At 40.8% G+C, this 18,613-nt stretch overlaps 1 protein-coding gene across 1 annotated transcript in view; it reads left to right on the top strand.

The window, feature by feature from the left end:
* The window catches only part of PAK5 (p21 (RAC1) activated kinase 5), a 233,821-nt gene extending 218,369 nt beyond the window's left edge, over positions 1–15,452 (top strand). Inside the window, exons 8-10 of the mRNA XM_006087950.3 lie at positions 8,946–9,071; positions 11,017–11,151; positions 13,257–15,452. Coding sequence (XP_006088012.1) covers positions 8,946–9,071; positions 11,017–11,151; positions 13,257–13,412 — 417 coding nt within the window. The 3' untranslated portion in view covers positions 13,413–15,452. The remainder of the gene's footprint in view (positions 1–8,945; positions 9,072–11,016; positions 11,152–13,256) is intronic.
* The last annotated feature ends 3,161 nt before the right edge of the window (positions 15,453–18,613 follow it).

The following is an 18,613-nucleotide window of genomic DNA, read 5'->3' as shown; positions in this document are numbered from 1 at the left end:
GGGAAAAAAAAACCAATCTAAAGGATACACACTGCTTAATTTCATTTATGTAACCTTCGTGAAATAACGTAATTATAGAAATGTACATCAAATTAGCAGTTGCCAGGGTTTAGGGATTAGGAGTATGTGACTCTACAGGGGCCGCACCAGGGAGTCTTATGGTTTTGGTACAGTTGGATACTTGATTGTAGTCATGATTATGCAAGGATACAATGTAATAAAATTACGGAATATATAAACACATACATATACTACATACACTCATGAGTGCAGATATGATTGATGAAATCTGAATAAGCTCTAGGGACTGTACCAACATCAATTTCTTGGTGTTGATATTGAGCTATCTATAATAATAAAAGCATAATATGCTAATTAGACTGGATGTCCTTCCGGATGACCTTCCAGACGAAGCCAGGGCTGCGAGGGAAACCCGGGTCCCGGGTGCCAGAGGGAATCCGGTGCTGACAGCCGGGGGAAGGAAGGCCTACTTTTGCACGAATTTCATGCATCAGGCCTCTAGTAGTTGTATAAGATACTAACATTAGGGAGGGTTGAGTGCACATTTCTTTGCTACCTTCTAATGATCCTATATAATAAGGAGGCAATATGCAAATTGACCATCGCTCCAAACACAAGATGACCACCCCCATGTGGTCAAAGATGGCCGCCCCCATGTGGCCATAAGATGGCCTGCAGGGGAGGGCAGTTGTGGGCAACCGGGCCAGCAGGGGAGGGAAGTAGGGGGTAACCAGGCCTGCAGGGGAGGAAAGTTAGGGGTGACCAAGCCTGCAGGGGAAGGCAGTCGGGAGTGACCAGGCCAGAAGGGGGGGGCAGTTGGGGGGGACCAGGCTTGCAGGGGAGGGCAGTTAGGGGTGACCAAGCCTGCAGGGAAGGGCAGTTAGGGGCAATCAGGCAGGCAGAGGAGAAGTTAAGCATCGATCAGGCTTGCAGGGGAGTGTTTAGGGGGTGATCAGGCTGGTAGTAAGAAGCGGTTAGGGACAATCAAGCAGGCAGGCAGGCAAGCGGTTGGGAGCCAGCAGTCCTGGATTTTGAGAGGGATGTCTGCCTGCCCCCACAAGGATCGGGCCTAAATGGGCAATCAGACATCCCTCAAGGGGTCCCAGATTAGAGAGGGTACAGGCTGGGCTGAGGGACACCCCCCCTCCAGTGCATGAATTTCGTGCACCGGGCCTCTATTTTCTAAATAAATAAATAAATAAAGACAGTGAAATTGTTCAGATTTAAAAGGATAAATTCTTTTTAGCCTCTTCAAAGATCTGAAGGGAAATTATTTACTATCAACTGAAAGTTAATCATTCACTATTTTTCCATGGCAGACATAATATCTAGTGAATTACTAATTTGTCTTAAGCAAGGGGAATGTGGTGTTTGGGGTTTGAAGGGGGAAATAAATAGCATGTCACAGAGTGGTTGCAAGAATTACATGAAGTAATTTGTGTAAAACCATCAGAAGTAAGGGAGAGGGCAGTCCCCACCCCACCCTTGCAATTAAGCGTTGAGTAAATTCATCCATAATCTGCCCTTGGCTGGGGGCTTGCATTTGAGAGATGATACTCAGGGGCCACTAGACAGTGAGTGATTAACTTTTATCAAATTCATTGGCTGGAATGAAATTCAAACCTATCAAGCCCAGTGCACCTATTGAAAAGGGACACACACAAGTGATCTTTATGGTCTTTTTTTTTTTTAACTATAAATTGATTGCCACAATTTAAAAATTGGGAGGTTTCCTATGAAATTTCAGATTCCTATCTTCCCTACAAAGTATCTGACAACAGAGCCTGAATTCCCACGTGGCGGTGACGGAGGTGGCGTGATGAGGGTGAGTGGCACTTGAAGCAGACACTGTGGGTCCCCAACCCATGACTTCCTATGTCAGTGCTCACTAGCTCCACCCCCAAATGCCACCACCTGCATCTCTTTCCCTGGCCACCATTATCTGCTTTTCTAGCTCAAAGCAGGCTGGAAATTCCAGGGAATTAACATCAACACTCCCAGGAACAGCCCAGACACGGATGATGGGAGTTGGTGTGTAAAAACCACAGGCCTTGCCTTCGGATGGAATAGCTCTGAGGCACATGTCCTCCGCCATCTCCCAGACTTCCTCAGCAGGATTGAGATTTAATTCACACTGTGGTAACTTGCTTGGTAATGACTTAACCCTTGACTGACTGCCTTCCCTTCCCTGCTGTACTTCTCCATTTCACCACTAGTGTCCCCTGTACCTCCCCAGCACTGAATCCTTGACTTGGGGTGTGTTTTGTGGGAACCCAAACTAACATAATGTCCAGAGACAATGCACCATGTCTGCGCACTCTCTCCCACAGGATTTGAAGGGAGGGTAAGGGATAGGTAAGGGGCATAGACTGGCAACCAGCGCTTTATGACTGCCCCACGCCCTCTTTACTATGCCCCTGACAATCAGCTGGAAGTCAGTGTCTCTTTACCAAGGCTGTGTACCCCTGTTGTCCACTGTCTCCACATGGGCCATTTAATTCATTGATACTATTTGCCTGGCTCCCTTAGACATTTGAGTTTTTTGTCTCTCAAATAACTAGAATTGTATAATTAGAAGAAGACCTGATGGTTATTTCCCAAATGATCTTCTTAAAGAGATTTGGGCATGTTAAATCACTTTTTTATTTTACAAAAAAAAATACATTTATTCTGTATTTTAACTTGCATCTATCATAATTATTGGTGTTCCTTATTTGTGTAGATACAAGTTACTGTCTAGTGTCCTCCCATCCTGAAAAGCTCACTTAGTATTTCGTGTAGGGTTGGTTGTGTAGTAACAAATTAAATGCATTCCTTTCCAATAATCTGAGATGATTATCGGGTACACCCAACCTCTGGCTGTGCCACTTCCCTGCCACTCCACAGAGGTTACTTTTCCTAATGCAGGAAGCACAGCAGGAGAAGTCAGGAGACTCGGGTTTGAGTCTCGCTCTAATACTTTTGTGTAGTATCCGGCAAGTTTCTACTGCTCTCTGTACTCTGTCAAGTGGCAGAGGGACTGGGTGAGGCCCCCGTGCTGTTCCGGCTTAGCCACTGTGCTGCCCTCCCTCTCTTCTTGGGGTTGGCAGCTGAAGAAGTGGGCCTTAAGCTGGGGGCATCATCATCAGACTGGCCTCTTCCGTTACCTCTCTGTTCCTCTGTCCCTGGGTCATTGCTCTTCTTAAAACGGTTCTCAAACTTTAGTGAACACCCAAACCTCTGGGCCCCACCTCCTGAGATTCTGATTCAGTCATCCTGGGTGGTACCCAAGAATCTGCATCTCTAACACATTTCCAGGGGATGCTGACGCTGCACACTGGGTACAGTTGCATTATATGAAGCCCTAGGGAGCCAGGCTCAAAGGCATCCCTGCAAAAACCTGGAGCAGATGCAAAAATTTTTCTTTTAATTTATTTATTAAATGTATTGGGGTGACATTGGTCAACATGAACATATAAGTTTCAGGTGTGAGTTTCTATGTAATAAGATCTGTATATTGCACCATGTACCCACCACCCAAAATCAAATCTTCTCCTGTCACCTTATAAGTGAAATCATATAGCTCTCAGCTTTTTCTGACTGACTTATTTCACTTAGCATAATGTTATCAAGGTCCATTCCTGTTGTTGCAAATGGTGCTATTTCATCCTTCCTCATGGCTGAGTAGTATTCCATTGTGTATATGTACCTCATCTTCTTTATCCAGTCCTCTATCGCAGGGCACTTTGGCTGTTTCCATCTCTTGGCCACCATGAATAATGCTGCAATGAATATAGGTATGCATATATCTTTGCAAATACATACCTGATTTCGAGTTTTTTTGGGTATATACCCAGGAGAGGGATTGCTGGGTCATATGGTAGCTCTATTCTTCATTTTTTGAGGAATTGCCAGGCTGCTTTCCATAGTGGTTGCATAATCTACATTCCCATCAGCAGTGAATGAGGGCTCCCTTTTTTTCACAACCTCTTCCACACTTGTTATTGCTTGTCTTATTGATAATGGCCACTCTAACAGGTGTGAGATGGTATCTCATTGTAGTTTTGATTTGTATTTCTCTACTTGCCAGTGAGTTGAACATTTTTTTCATATATCTATTGGCTGTTCATACGTCTTCTTGAGAGAGGTGTATTTTTAGGTCCTCTGCCCACTTTTTGATTGGGTTGTTAGTTTTTTGGTGTTGTTTTATGAGTTCTTTATATATTTTGGAAATTGAAAGCTTTGCTGGAGCTACTGTTTGCAAATATCATCTCCCTGTTGGCTGCCTCTGTTTTGTTTCCTTGTACAAAAACTAATTCAAAATGGATCAAAGACCCAAAGCAATAAGTTACATAGAAGAAAATATAGGTACCAAACTATGGACCTTGGTCATAGAGAACATTTTATGAACTTGACCCCAAAGGCAAAGGCAGTAAAGGCAAACATAAATGAAGGGAACTGTATCTTCTGCACCACAATAATTCTGTAGAGTGTATGCAATTTACAGAATGTGGATTTACCTTCTGTTGTAAACCTGTAGCTATCTTGTGAATAGACTCTTTTGCCCCACCTTCCATATTTTTGTGGGGCCTCTGATTCCCAGCCAGGACACATTGAGATGGACAGAATCTCAGGTTTAAACAGCAGCTTTCTCTGAGCTCTAAGCTCTAGTTCGATGTCTGGCTCCCATGGAATAAGCTCCATCTCCTCCTTTTAGGGGGCAGACAGTGTGCTAGTTACAGTTCTCTTAGCCTAACTGCATTAGTGGACTAAGATGGTTTCTGATGTAGACACATTGTACAATAAAATGAGGCTCAGCTTAGAGTCTATGTGATTTGCTTTTAAGATCTGCTTACAATGCCTTATTATAGTCATTAGTTGAGTTCTCATTATCTACTTGCAGATTTATTTGGACGAATGTTGTGTGTAATTATGTTCTTTTAGAAAATTTTCTCTTTTATGTACTTGGATGAGTGAAAAAAAATATGCAGAAGCACTTAGACTCCTACAACAGAACAGGCCTAGCTTTCCAAGTGCCGAGTTTCCATTTCTCATCTTACATTTTGTCAGGGAGGTAATTACCAGTCTGGCAGGTTTGGGGTCTTTTTTTATGTCCGGAAAGAGAAAACCACTCTAGAGATAGCGACATTAAAGACTGCCAATACCAAAATGCAAATGCATTCACCTCCTTAATTATGTCGATCTCTTAAATTTACAGGCAAATAAAATGTATTGGCCAAATTGTTCCTCCTCTTCCATCTGTGTAGTAGGGTTACAAATTTACTTATTCTCAAGCTTTGGAAATAACTGCACACACAGGCACACACACAATTATCATTTCATTGATTTAAAAAACTAACCTAGACTTCTAAACAAAACTCCATGGACTAGATTTTTTTAAAAATCTTTTAAATTTCAATCGGTTAGATTTGGTATGCTTAAATATTTAAATTGTCTATCAAAGTTCAACCACATTATTATAAGGTTTAAGTGCTATCTTTAAAACCTCAGTCTTTAAAACCACCTACTATCTCTTCACTCCTAGAACCCCCATCTTTCTCAAGGTAGTTCTGGGAGAATTAGGGACAAATGTGGATTATGGGACCTCAGGGTGAAGTAGATAGACTATCTTCTTGTTCCTCTCTGGTCCCTGCCTTGACAAAACTGGCCTATTCTGCTACCTGGAGAAGTGACCACTGAGGATTAACAGGTTCCATCAACTGCTGGGCTTTTCAGGAGAGCGCCTCTGTTGTACCTCACAACTCCAGCCTCCTGCCACAAGACTTGAAAGCCATCCTTGGAGCTGCCTCCTCATGTCAACCATAGACTTGAGCTGGGCACTTCCCCATTCCCTCACAGATTTAGTGGAGCTTCTGGATTCTTGCACACTACACAAAGATCCTCTCCTTTGTTTCTGTGGGGGTGTATGCTATTCAGATATTTAATGATCAAAACAGCTGCCTTAAATAAGTTAATGATGATTTCATGGGAACCAGTAACATTGCTTCAGATTCACTTCCACCCACTCTCTTCATGGAGGTCATATTGGGCATAGCCAAGGCTGGTGTTCAACTAGTATTCACTAGTATATTTATATTCATTATTAAAATATTGCAATATTTTCATGCTTATTGGTTAATGTCCACTGTTTCAAGCCATTGGAGTATCTGACCCCCTTTACCTCATTAAGTATGGTAATGCTCCAAGATAATTTCAGGATACCACTTAACTTTATGTCTAGATTCTGATTGGTCTAGATGAAAATGGTTAGTAAATATTTTGAATATTGCCTCTGAAGACAGATGCATGTGGCTTCTCCTCTACCTTCTTCGTGTGGGGATTTATACTATTCAGATATATCTGAAGCCCACCATCATCTGTTGGAGTAGTGGGAAGTGATGTATAATAAAGAGTTGAGGCCTGACATAATCAAATTGCTGCTCTTTTGTTCTCTTCTGCAAATCATCCCAGGCTAAAAGGGATGGAGTGTAGGAATTTTTACTTCTCTGAATTGTAGACTCCTTTTAAAATAGGGCCACAAGGATTATAGACCAACTGCCGTGGCCCAGAGCTCTCTTCTTCATACCACAGGGAAATCTGTGTTTGGCTCTTGATGTGTCAAAGCAATTGATAAAATAATCTCTCCACTAAACCAGCTTTCTCTAGCATGTATCTGAAGTAATCTAATCTCCTTCCACTCCAAACCACACCATACTGATATTGGCCTGATTAAGGAGAAGATCATGAATAAGAAAATGGAAGAAGAAAAAAAACATATTAATAATTTCCAAAACATTACCCTAATTCATCTGTGATTTAACTTTGATTCTAGAAACAGCTGTCTTCAATAAGTAAATCAATGATGATAGAGCACCAATGTGTCTATTAATGACCTGCTATCATATATATGTGTGTGGGTGTGTCAATATAAAATCAAATCTATCTTGTAGCATGTGTTTTTAGTATCTACTACTTTCCCAACTCTTGAGGCTTCACAAGTGAAAGGCAGAGCTGTTGCCCTTGAGGAATATCATTTCTATCCAGAGGGACAAAAATCAACATCAGAAAACAATTCAAGATTGAGTGCTGAGTTCTCTCAGATTTGGAAAAGGAGAGATCAATATAGGCTCCTGAGAAAAATTTTGGGGCAAGTGGACTTTTAGGTATGCATAAGGATTGAATATGCTTTCTCACTAAGATGAGGAAAGAGCAAAAATATCTCCTCTCACCAATCCTTAACATCATATTAGAAGTACTAGCTAATGCAATAAGACAAGAAAAAATAAATGTGTATACACATTCACAGCTAATAGCTCAATTTTGAAAATGAAGTGCATTTTAATAAACCACTGCCTTTATAATTATTCAAAATGTATATATACACTTTTTTGGACACCCTATATATGCAGATTTGGAAAAAAGAAATAAAATTAATTTTGTTCATAGGTGACATGATGGGTCTATGTAGAAAATCCAAAAGAATCAACAAGAAAAACCCCTGGAACTAATAAACAATTATATCAAGGTTTCAGGATAAATGGTTAATATACAGAAGTCACTTTCCTATATTCTAGCAATGAACAAGTGGAATTTGAAATTTAAAAAAACCAATGCTATTTACATACTTAGGTATAAATCTAACAAAATATATACTTGATCTATATGTACAAAACTGATTAATGAAATCAAAGAACAAATCAATGGAGAGATATTCCATGTTCGTGGTTAGGAAGAGTCAATATTGTCAAGTTGCAGCTCTTCCCAATTTAATCTATAAATTCAATGCAATCCCAGTCAAAATCCCAGCAGTTATTTTATGAGATTCACAAACCAATTTGAAAGTTTATACAGAGAGGCAAAAGATCAATACAATATATAGCAAACAAATATTGAAGAATAAGAACAAAATCTCAAGACTAACACTATCCACCTTCAGTGACAATGCCACACTGTCAGCTTTCTAGGTGGTATTGGCAAAAGAACACATAAATAGACCAATGGAACAAAATAAAGAGCCCAGAAATATGCCCCAAAACTATATTCAGCTAATTTTTGACAAGAGAGTAAAGGCAATACAATGAAGCAAAGATGGTCTTTTCAACAAATGTTGCAGAAAAACTGGATATGCACATGCAAAAATTAAATCTAGACACAGGTGTTATATCTTTCACCAAAATTAACCCCATATGAAAACATACACTAGATGAAGTATAGGTTTAGAATGGAGGAGAGCAATCTGCATTAAGCATGGGAGGCAAAAGTGTGTCCAGCAAAAGTATGGAAAGTATGTAAAAAGAGAAGAGGTGAGAGTTTGGACCTGAACCCTAGGTAGCCCAATATTTAAGGTATAGGCAGCAGATGTAGAGCCAGAGAAAAGGCTGATGTGCACATTGGTAACTTTGTCATGAACAAAGGAGGAAAACAAAAAGAAAAGGGGAGCCAATATTTAAAGCATCCTATGTAAATGAGGCCTTACAATAATTCACATACAGAAATAAGTTTGGTTATTTGAATCTCTCATGTTACTGTAGAAATCTAAATGTGTTCAATGCAAAAGAACCTTACCTGTAGTAACAGTTTGTACAAAACTCTCATTGAGAATAGCAATTTACTTAAACTTCATCTATTACATTGAAGTTGTGTGTTTGAATTTTAACGAATTTGTTGCTTTTAGTATATTTTCTGTGTCAATTTTTGGTTTCATTATTTTATAAAAGATATAAGCAGCAGGAGTGTAAAGATTTAAACTCTCATGGTGGGGCCATGATAGTTATTCTACTAAAATGGCTCATGCTTTCCCAATAAAAGGGTCTGACAACCCCTCTGCCAATAGTATTCCCAGGGCCTATTAATGAGACTGTTTTGTTTTGAATGTGAAAGTTTCTACATATTTCTACATCTCCAAGCCTGCATTTTTAAGTTTGTTGCTTTCCTTTTCTTTCCAGATAAAGTTATCTGACTTTGGTTTCTGTGCTCAAGTTTCCAAAGAGGTACCGAAGAGGAAATCATTGGTTGGCACTCCCTACTGGATGGCACCTGAAGTAATTTCTAGACTACCGTACGGGACGGAGGTAAGGGGATGACATTGACTGAGAGAGGCAGGGCTTGGGTAGGCTCAGGGATGGGATATAGTAGTTCTGAGGGTGTTAATGACCAGAAGTGATCAGGGTGATGACCTTTGACTCTACATGTGACCCCCATTCACTGGACTTGTTACAGAGTAGGTTGCAGCAGAGAGAATGGCCAGCACTGAGAATATTGCCACAACACTGACCAAGAGTTTATTGAGATCCTACCATGGACACTGGGGGAGATTGATTCAAACTCTGACCCCACCCTCGGTGGCAGGCATACACAGAGCAAGGTAATGCAACTAGAAAAGTGGCCGGATACACACACAGATGAGCAGGTGTGATGATTCAAAGGATAGAGGGTCAGAGAAAGCTCCACAAAATGGAGGTAATAATTGGATGAGCAATAATGTTTTTCCGTAGAAAAAAATCATATAGGAATATGACATTTCAAAATATGGCACAATTTCTCTTTCCTCTGGAATGGAAACAATTGCTCATTATTTTTTTTAAGGGATCAGGCTTAGCCACATGACAACAGGGACCTTCTGGAGAGGGACTAGTATGAGGAGAAGCTCTGAAGCATGCAAGGGAACACACACAGCAAGGAGCTCATTCCTGGGCTGGCAGTGTTCCCACATGTTATGGTGCAGAAGGTGATCCTAAGAGAGGAGAAGCGTAGAAGAGGTGGCATGGATCATGGGCTGAGGATATCGGCATAAGCTAAGGTGGGCTCTGCTCTCTTTCCCTTGTTTGCTTGCCCTTGGATGAGCATTCAACTTATTTTTCTCACTGTTCCCAAGAGCATAAATTCTCATTGAAGGTCACTGCAAAGGTTAAAACAAGAATGCAGCTCACTGATAAGTGGTGTAATGAGGCTGTAACAGGGATTTATGGCACAGCTAGGGCTTCCCATTGTCCTGGCTCCCCATTCTTTACTCAGAAAGAATTGCTTGTCATAGCCTCCTTTTCTTTTCTCCATTTCCTGAAAATGGTTTTATAAAACAGGGTTTTGTGCCTGCTGCTTCAAAATGATAAGCCGCAAAAGAAAGAGCCCCAAAGTGTATGTGTGGGGGAGAACTATTTTTTAAAATCAAATCAATACAAGAATCAGAATATATTGTGTTGTGCAATGTAGCTTTTTTGCAGTTTGTTATGAATATGTCCAAAATCCTTATTTTTTTTTACAGTTTAAATGTAACTTTCTGCTCTATGTTCAAAACAAAACTTTGCATGTTCTTCTCGCCTGCCCTGATAGACAGTTAACCACCAAAGTCAACAGGGTAAAGAAATAAAGTTCAAAGCCTCAGAATGTTAGGACACTCATGTGTACCTAATTATCAGAGTCTTCACTGAATCTGAAAAGCATGGGAGGGTGGGGCTAAGGGGGAGAGATCAACCAAAGGACTTGTATGCATGCATATAAGCATAAGCAATGGATACAGACACCGGGGGATGAGGGCATGAGTGGGAGGATGGGGGACAATGGGGGGATAAGGACACATTTGTATTATCTTAATCAATAAAGGGGAAAAAAAGCAAATGAAGTCCATTAGCAAATACTTGGTAACTCAGTGATTCAGCCGGTGAGTCTGTGTTGGAAATGTTGGGATATTATAAAAAACCACATAGCCTGGGCAGTGGTTGAGTGTTGACCTATGAACCAGGAGGTCACAGTTAGATTCCTGTTCAGGGCACAGGCCCAGGCTGCGGCTCGATCCCTAGTGTGGGGCATGCAGGAGGCAGCTGATCAATGATTCTCTCTCATCATTGATGTTTCTATCTCTCTCTCCCTATCCCTTCCTCTCTGAAATCAATAAAAAATATATTTTTAAAAAACCACATTAATTTATGAATAAATATAAATCTATTTGGTTCCCTGGACCCATCCAATATTGAAAAACATTCTCCTTGCCTGAAATAACCAGTGGGTTGTGCCTAACAGGTGGACATCTGGTCTCTGGGGATCATGGTGATAGAAATGATTGATGGCGAGCCCCCCTACTTCAACGAGCCTCCCCTGCAGGCAATGCGGAGGATCCGGGACAGTTTACCTCCTCGAGTGAAGGACCTACACAAGGTGAGAGGCGGCATCTGTTGCTGAAGTTCAAAATCGTTCTTGGCTTTATCAGTCTCCCTGACATTGTAAAGACTGGCACATCACCTTCAGGAGTAGATCCTGGTTTATGGGCAGGGACTTTCCATTAGAGTCACTTGGATTCAAATATCTGCTCTCCCTGTTCACTCACTAGCCAAGGGATTCAGCTTCTCCATCTGTGAAGTTCATTTGTAAAGTGGGGCAAGGTTGGCTCCTCTCTCATGGGATTGGCTAGAAGAGGAAACTCAATAGTCCCTCCTTGAGCTCCAGCTACATGCCGGGGACTGTTCTAATTGCTGGGGATATCACAGTGCACAAGCCCAGATGTCCTGACTCTCATAGAGCTTGCGTTCTAGTTGGGAAGCCAGATAAACTACAAACAAATGGATGAACAAAATAATTTCAGAGTTTGGTACATGTCGTAAAGCAAATAAAGCACTGTGATGTGATGGAGTGTGCAGGTGAGGGCACTGGGAGCTCGTTTAGGTTAAAGAGTGAAAGCAGCCCTTTCTGGGGAGGGATCACCCAAATTGGAAAGAAGGAGCAAACCAAGCAAAGATCTGGGAGAAACATGTCCCAGGCAGAGAGACAAGTGCAAAGTCCCAAGCCGAGATGGAAAGCTTATGCTGAGAAAGTGAGCAAAGAGAAAGGATAGTGTCAGAGAGGTAGGCAGGGCTATACCATGCAGGGTAATGAAGGACATGGTCAAGGGATGATGTAGTCTTTTCTGTTTTCCAAGTAGGAAAAATGATGCTAACTGAGGTGGCCACCAGGGTGGGCAGGGCTTTCTGAGAGGGTCATTCCACAGCACCAGTACTCTAAACACTGACCCTACACCCACCTCCCCTCCCATCCCCCTCACAGCAAAAAGAGGGGGGGGGGATGGAGCTGCCTTATAGAGAGACTAGGAGACTAGTTTGTAATGATAGCATCTCCTCTTCCCTCTCCCCTAAATCTTAGGGAAGAGCCCCAATAGAATTACTCAGATAGGTTGTGAGGACCAGGCAAAAAGAAAGAAAAAAAAGGAGACTGAATTGAATAGGAGGTTGAAACTCTTCATGCATTGGGCTAAGTTTAAATAATGAAATGTGGTTAAAATAGTACCGCATCAAAATAGCCCCACACCCACTATAAATGAGTGTGATGTTTTCCAAATTCAAGTACAAGAGCAGCTGTAGTCCAACTGGTCAAAACCTGGAAACTGCCCCAGGCCGTTTCCCAAATGGATACATAATATGTGGTGTGTGAATACCAGACGGCAATGAGAAGGATAGGACTTTTGCTGCACAGGGATGAGTCTCACAGACACAATAAAGAATGAAAGAAGCCAGACAGAAAAGTTGACAGTCTATAACTATATGACTCCATTCCTGTAAAGGACAAATACAGGTGAAATTAATTCGTGTGATTGGAGGTCAGGATGGTGGTGAACCTCTGCAGGGAAATGGGTATTGATGGGAAAGGGGCCTACGGTACCCTCCTAAAATGAGCAATGTTCTATATTTGTATGGAGATGGAGAGTAAATAGGTGTAAATATATGTTTAAAAAAACTGTACTGTGAAATATATACTTAATGTTTACACACTTGAATGTATGTAAGCTGTTCCTCAAAATTAAATGGAAAGAAACTCAAGGGGAAAAATGCTATCCTCGTGAAATATCCTTACAGGAACTTGTTTCTCTTCACAAAAGGGGATTTCACAAAGACCTGATGGTTGTAGTTGTTAGAAAAATAAAACTAGTCCGTGTTTATACCACACTTCATCCAACAAGTATGACCAGCACTGCACATAGTAAGCACTTATAACAGCTGCTGTTGCCACTCTTAACGTTATATTTTTATTTCTTAAATAAATTATCATTCATTGCGTTGCCATTCATTCCTATTATTTCAAACATGAAGAAGGTAAGGAAAACATCATGTGTTAATAATGGTAATACCTGCTTTTACTTCCACAACATCTTTCTCCCCAAGCTGATTTTATGGAATTTGATGATTTTTCTGGGAATTCGCTGGGAAACCACTTCAGGGGAAGTGGGTGGGCTCTCTGTGTCAGCCCTCAGGATGGTGTCACTGTTTTCACAGGTTTCTTCCGTGCTCCGGGGATTCCTGGACCTGATGCTGGTGAGGGAGCCCTCTCAGAGAGCCACAGCCCAGGAACTCCTTGGACATCCGTTCTTGAAACTGGCAGGTCCACCTTCTTGCATAGTTCCCCTCATGAGACAGTACAGGCATCACTGAGCAGAGGATCCACACAGGCGACAAAGCCAAAGGAGGACATGAGAATAATTCAGGAGAACATGAGGCAACCACAGAACATGCAAAGGCCTGTGCATTCTAAGCAGCTGATCGGTGGGACAGTGTGATGACCAGCAGGGTTTAACAGACCAGGGCATCTTCTTGTGTCTTAATCGGCATCTCTCCACTGACAGCTGGCATGCTCATTGGGAACACGGCTTTCATAAGTCATCATTATATTTTTCAGCCTTTCATCCAGCAAATCAGAAGGATTCAGTACAAACTCTGTTATGACACATCCTAGCCACATGCAGGGTAACACATAGGATTTTCTATATTGAAAGAATACTTTTCTGGCAAAAAAAAAGGAAGGAAAACAAAAAGCACTTTTTTCTTAATGGTAGCAGTGTAATGTATTTTGCAATGAATTTGTAATTTTTCTGTACGATAGTTTTGATAATTTATAGTACTTTGATGTCGCGTAGCCATTGTATCAGTTGAAGTAATACTTGTTTACTAGCAAGAGTTTGAACAAAGCCTTTCCTACTTTTTTATCCCTTTCAGAGAACCAACGATTCTTAGGAACTTTGAATACTGAATGACTCTCAATCACCGTCAGCTTTAGTAGAATATCTTTCTTATCTTAACAAGTGTCTTATGTGATGGAAGAAGCACTAAGAGTGATGGTGATGGTAGTGCGCATTTCATTTATCCAACCAAAAATAATAAGATTTGAGCCACAGGAGACCACCAAACTACTCTTTGGGATAAAGCTAAATGTTTGGAAAAAATCACATTTCCCTTTAAGGCTGTTAGTCACAAACCAGTGTTTGCCCAGCGGGTATTTCCCCCGGTGCCCTGTCTCAAATAAGTATGACGTCCCCTTGTGGCCAAATTTCCCTCCCAAGGAACAATTTCAGTGCTAGGATCATTGACTGGGACCCCCATGTTGAAGGTTTCAGTAAGGCCGTGAGATTTCCAATCTCACAAAGGGAAAGGAGCTAGAACAGGGCAGGATGTTTGGTTTCGTTTGTCACTGTTTGAAAACTCTGTATGCTAGCACACCAAACTCTTGTCTGCATTTACCTTCGTACCGCAGTGTTGATCGCTGTTGTTCATGTATCGTGCTGGAAGCTGAACTGACTCTAGAGGGTGAATTAGGAAGGGTGGGACCTGACTCCAGTGGTGACCATGTTATAATGTGTTTCTGACATAGGAGAGTTGTGCTGCTGACTAGGTCTCCTCAAATGTTGATAGCAATGAATGACTACTACATTTTGTGTTGCTTGTTGGATGAATTTGCATGTTAACTGTAGGCCAATGTAGATTTGCCTTTAAAACTCTGGAAGAGCTACATAGTCATCATTAGTTTCCATTAATTATGCATCAGACAAAAGCCATTTGTTACCAAACCGGAAAACCAGAGGCTTTTCTTAATGACTTCACATACTGTAACAAATACGAATTTAAATTTCTGAAAATGCTCTGGTTGCTCTAAGCATAATTAAGATTTTTTTGTAATTAATAGGTTGCTAATTATTTATTATAGTTAAAAGGGAAAAAAGGCATAAAATGACTTTCTACTGATTAGATTTTCAGTCTTCCCCAAAACTGGAAATGCCTAACCATAAATAGAATCTGTAATTTTATTTCATAAAACTCAAAAGTCAATGTTTTATGTAAAATATTAAGCTATTAATATAAATATGTAAGAATAAAAACAATCTAAATTCAGAAAATGGCAGTCCTAAAAATTCATGGAACAGATTGTATTAATTTAGGCAGGACTATGTAGTAGAAAGAAAAGACAAAGAAAATCTCTTTTTTAACCAGGACAAATATTAAAACCATTGCAGAAAATAGTGGATTTTGGATTCCAAACATTTTGACAGTGTACTGGAAATTTTTCTGTAATTTTCTTATCACTGGGTATTTTTTAAACTACTCGTTGGGTTTACCGAAAGCTACTGTAGCTTAAGGTTTTGTGAGCACTAACTATTGGCAGAAACTGCACTTGCAAATAAAAATAAATGTTTGCCTTTTTTCGCATTGTTATTAGAAACTACTGATTTTCCCAAGTTTGTTTTCTTGAGTAATCAAGAATGGTTTCATTATGATCTTGGGGAATGCAACTGAGTTGGTATAAAGTTATGTGTAACATCATGATGACATAAGCCAAAGACAAATATTCCCATCCCCAGCGGTTACAAAGAATGTAAAACTATGTTGTAGATACCACTATTGAGGAAAAATAATTATTAAATTCTTGAAGCCAAGTTCAAGGAAAGCCAGATTCATAGCTAAAGACACCCACTTCATTTCCCTGTTCCAAAGATGCTGAACTGATCTGAAGGCTTTTAACAACAACAACAACAACAACACATAAAGAGGAGATTTTTTGCATTAAAGAAGGTGTGGTGAGAGGTCTCTAATAACCTGGAAGGGGGTTTCCCCCTCCCCTTCTTGTTTGGGTGACAAAGGAGACATTAACATTTAAACCATGAAGTTGAGAGGGACACTTGTCTATAAAGAGTTGATTTCTCAACTAGACATTTCAGAAGGTGAAAACCCTCAGGGAACAGCCTGAGATAGCATGATGAGAAAGGATGTAGTATGCCAGGGAAGAAAAAGATGGAGGTAACCTTCCCAGGCAGGTCCCCAAAGCCATTGCAGGGCATGGAATGAGACATCAGCTTCCTTTGGTGATGATGGGCCATGGAAATGGAACAGGGAACATGGCAACCCATTTAGCTAAGCATTGGGATGCCCAACCTAGATAATGCATTGGAGGCATACACCATGGAGGGAACTAAAGGGAGGTATGGCTGCTTTTCTGCAGGGTGAAGGTATCAGGGTAGAGCTGAACCTGATTCTAAAAACTACATGCACCATCTTCATCAAGACCATTCTAAATGACAGAGGCTTCAGGCTGACACAAATGAGATGCACACATCTTCTCTTCTTCCAACAGCATCTCCAAAGCAACCAGATGGGCTACCAGAACCTTCCTTCTGCTCCCAACTTCTCCCTATAATTTTAAGCCATGTGTTAGTATGAGACCCCATGATTTGGAGAAGGGACTTGGAAAGAAGAAAGTGTAATAAGAGCACATATCCTGTTTCTTGCCCCTACCTATCCACTGCCACCTCCTTATCTTTTTCTGATACAAGTTTAGCCCAAGCAAAGGAGAGGGGATTTATTTTAAATTAGAATGAAATTATTTTTTAAAATATATTTTTATTGATTTCAGAGAGGGAGAGAGAAACATCAATGATGAGAGAGAATCATCAATTGGCTGCCTCCAACATACTCCCCTTCCCCCCACTGCAACCCATCCTGGTTCATAGGTCAATGCTCAACCACTGAGCCATGCTGGCCAGGCATGAAATGATTTTTAATGGATTAGACAGAATCATGAGTTATGGTTGTTACTCATTACCCACTGGGAAGAACACACTTAATAGAAATTACTGGAAAAATAAAATTATTCCATGAAGTTAAGAACTCAAGGAGTTCAGTCAGACTCCTTGCTCAAACTGGTTTTTAAAAAAAGAGTACTGTGTCATCAAAGAAATGTAATGAGATTCCAGAGAAAAGATAGGTTTGTTCTTAAGTAGGTACAAAATGTACAAGCAGAAGCATCTGTGAAAGTGACATAACATCGTACAAATTGAAATTGTGCAGTGAAGTTGGTCAAATTGAGCCTGAAAATGTGTGCATTCTGGAGTTGTATTTCCTCCCAAATTAATATATCACCTTAATGTAAGTTCAGCCAAAAAGAGAACCAAAGATTTTGACACAAATCATTTATTTGGGAGATGATCCCAAGAAGCTCACTCATCATGGCAGAGTGGAGAAATCACAAAGAGGAGAGGAAAATTTTGGGGGGGAAATGTTTTAATGAATGGGTTACCACAACGGGTGACTGGGGCTCCCACTGGAGACCTGCTGGAGAGACATGCTGGATATTTGTCCACCATCTCCCATCCCTCATTGGCTGAGAGGTGATCCCACAGCCTCAACTCCCAGAGCTTCCATCTCGACCTGTACCTGGCAGTTTTCTCCCTCTAATGAAGAGGGGGAGGCATGGGAAGCCGTGGGCATATACAGAAACCGTCACCAATGACTTTCAGGAAGGGCTGAGCTGGGACCCTAACAACATCCCCTACATAAATAAACTTGGTGAAGGACAAAAAGAGGACTCAGGAAAAGAAGAATTACTGATTTCTGGATCAAAATGTACTGCTTTCTAAGCAAGCTGTTCCTTATCTTGAAGTTTGCTCAGGGAGCAAATGTTTTAAAAATCATGCCTCATCATTGTCAGCATTTAATAAAATGTAAAGCTAGAAAGGACTTCAAGGGCTTATATGATCCATCTTAAATGCACTAACCAAGGCTCCCAGCATTCATCATAATACCTGAACACACACACACATTAATCATAATACCTGAACACACACACACACACACACACACACACATGTCGGTTCCATGCAGGCAGGGATGTTTACCTAATTTGTTCACTGATGTGTCCCTAGCACCCATACCAGGGTCTAGAAAGCACATGCTCAGTACTAACAAACACTTGTTATCTCATTTGTGATATGAACCTTTGTGAGTCTGTCCCAGCAGACAACCTGAAAGGTATGGTCACTTTAAATGACAACTGAGGCAGCCAATAGGCCTGGAGCTCTGAGCCTAATTCCCACCCTAGACCTTCTTGCCTGTCTGAAGCCTATGGACCATTCTAAGAAAATGGTTTTCAATGCATCAAGTAAAACACACCAGCTTATAAAGGAAACCAATTAAAGTATAGTTATCAAAATGTTTTAATGTTATGGTTATAAAGCATTAAATAATATCTTGGGAAGATCTACCATAATTTCAAAGTAAGGAGTATAAATGACTTTGAGATATCACCAACCAATGTAATGTAATGATTTCTGTGTATTTTACAGTGGTTTGGTGCCTGTGTTCAGAACTGAGGGAATGCTACCTTTTATAGGAGATTAGTAAAAACCAAAGGTGTAATTTTTTTTCCCATCCAAGTGCATGGACTTCCCCACCTAAGTAGTTTTCTGGCTGGGGGTGGGGAGAAATCCCTGCACATAAAAACTCTAAAATAAAAATAAACTGACACAGAAAACTGTAGATACCAGATTAAAAACCCTTGCACTAGTCCCATTGGGTCTTTCTCGAGCTTG

The sequence above is a fragment of the Myotis lucifugus genome, unplaced genomic scaffold (genome assembly GCF_000147115.1).
Source record: "Myotis lucifugus unplaced genomic scaffold, Myoluc2.0 scaffold_42, whole genome shotgun sequence".
NCBI classification, from domain to species: domain Eukaryota; kingdom Metazoa; phylum Chordata; class Mammalia; order Chiroptera; family Vespertilionidae; genus Myotis; species Myotis lucifugus.
The sequence above is the reverse complement of the archived record's forward strand: the minus strand, read 5'-3'. Positions and strand labels throughout refer to the sequence as shown.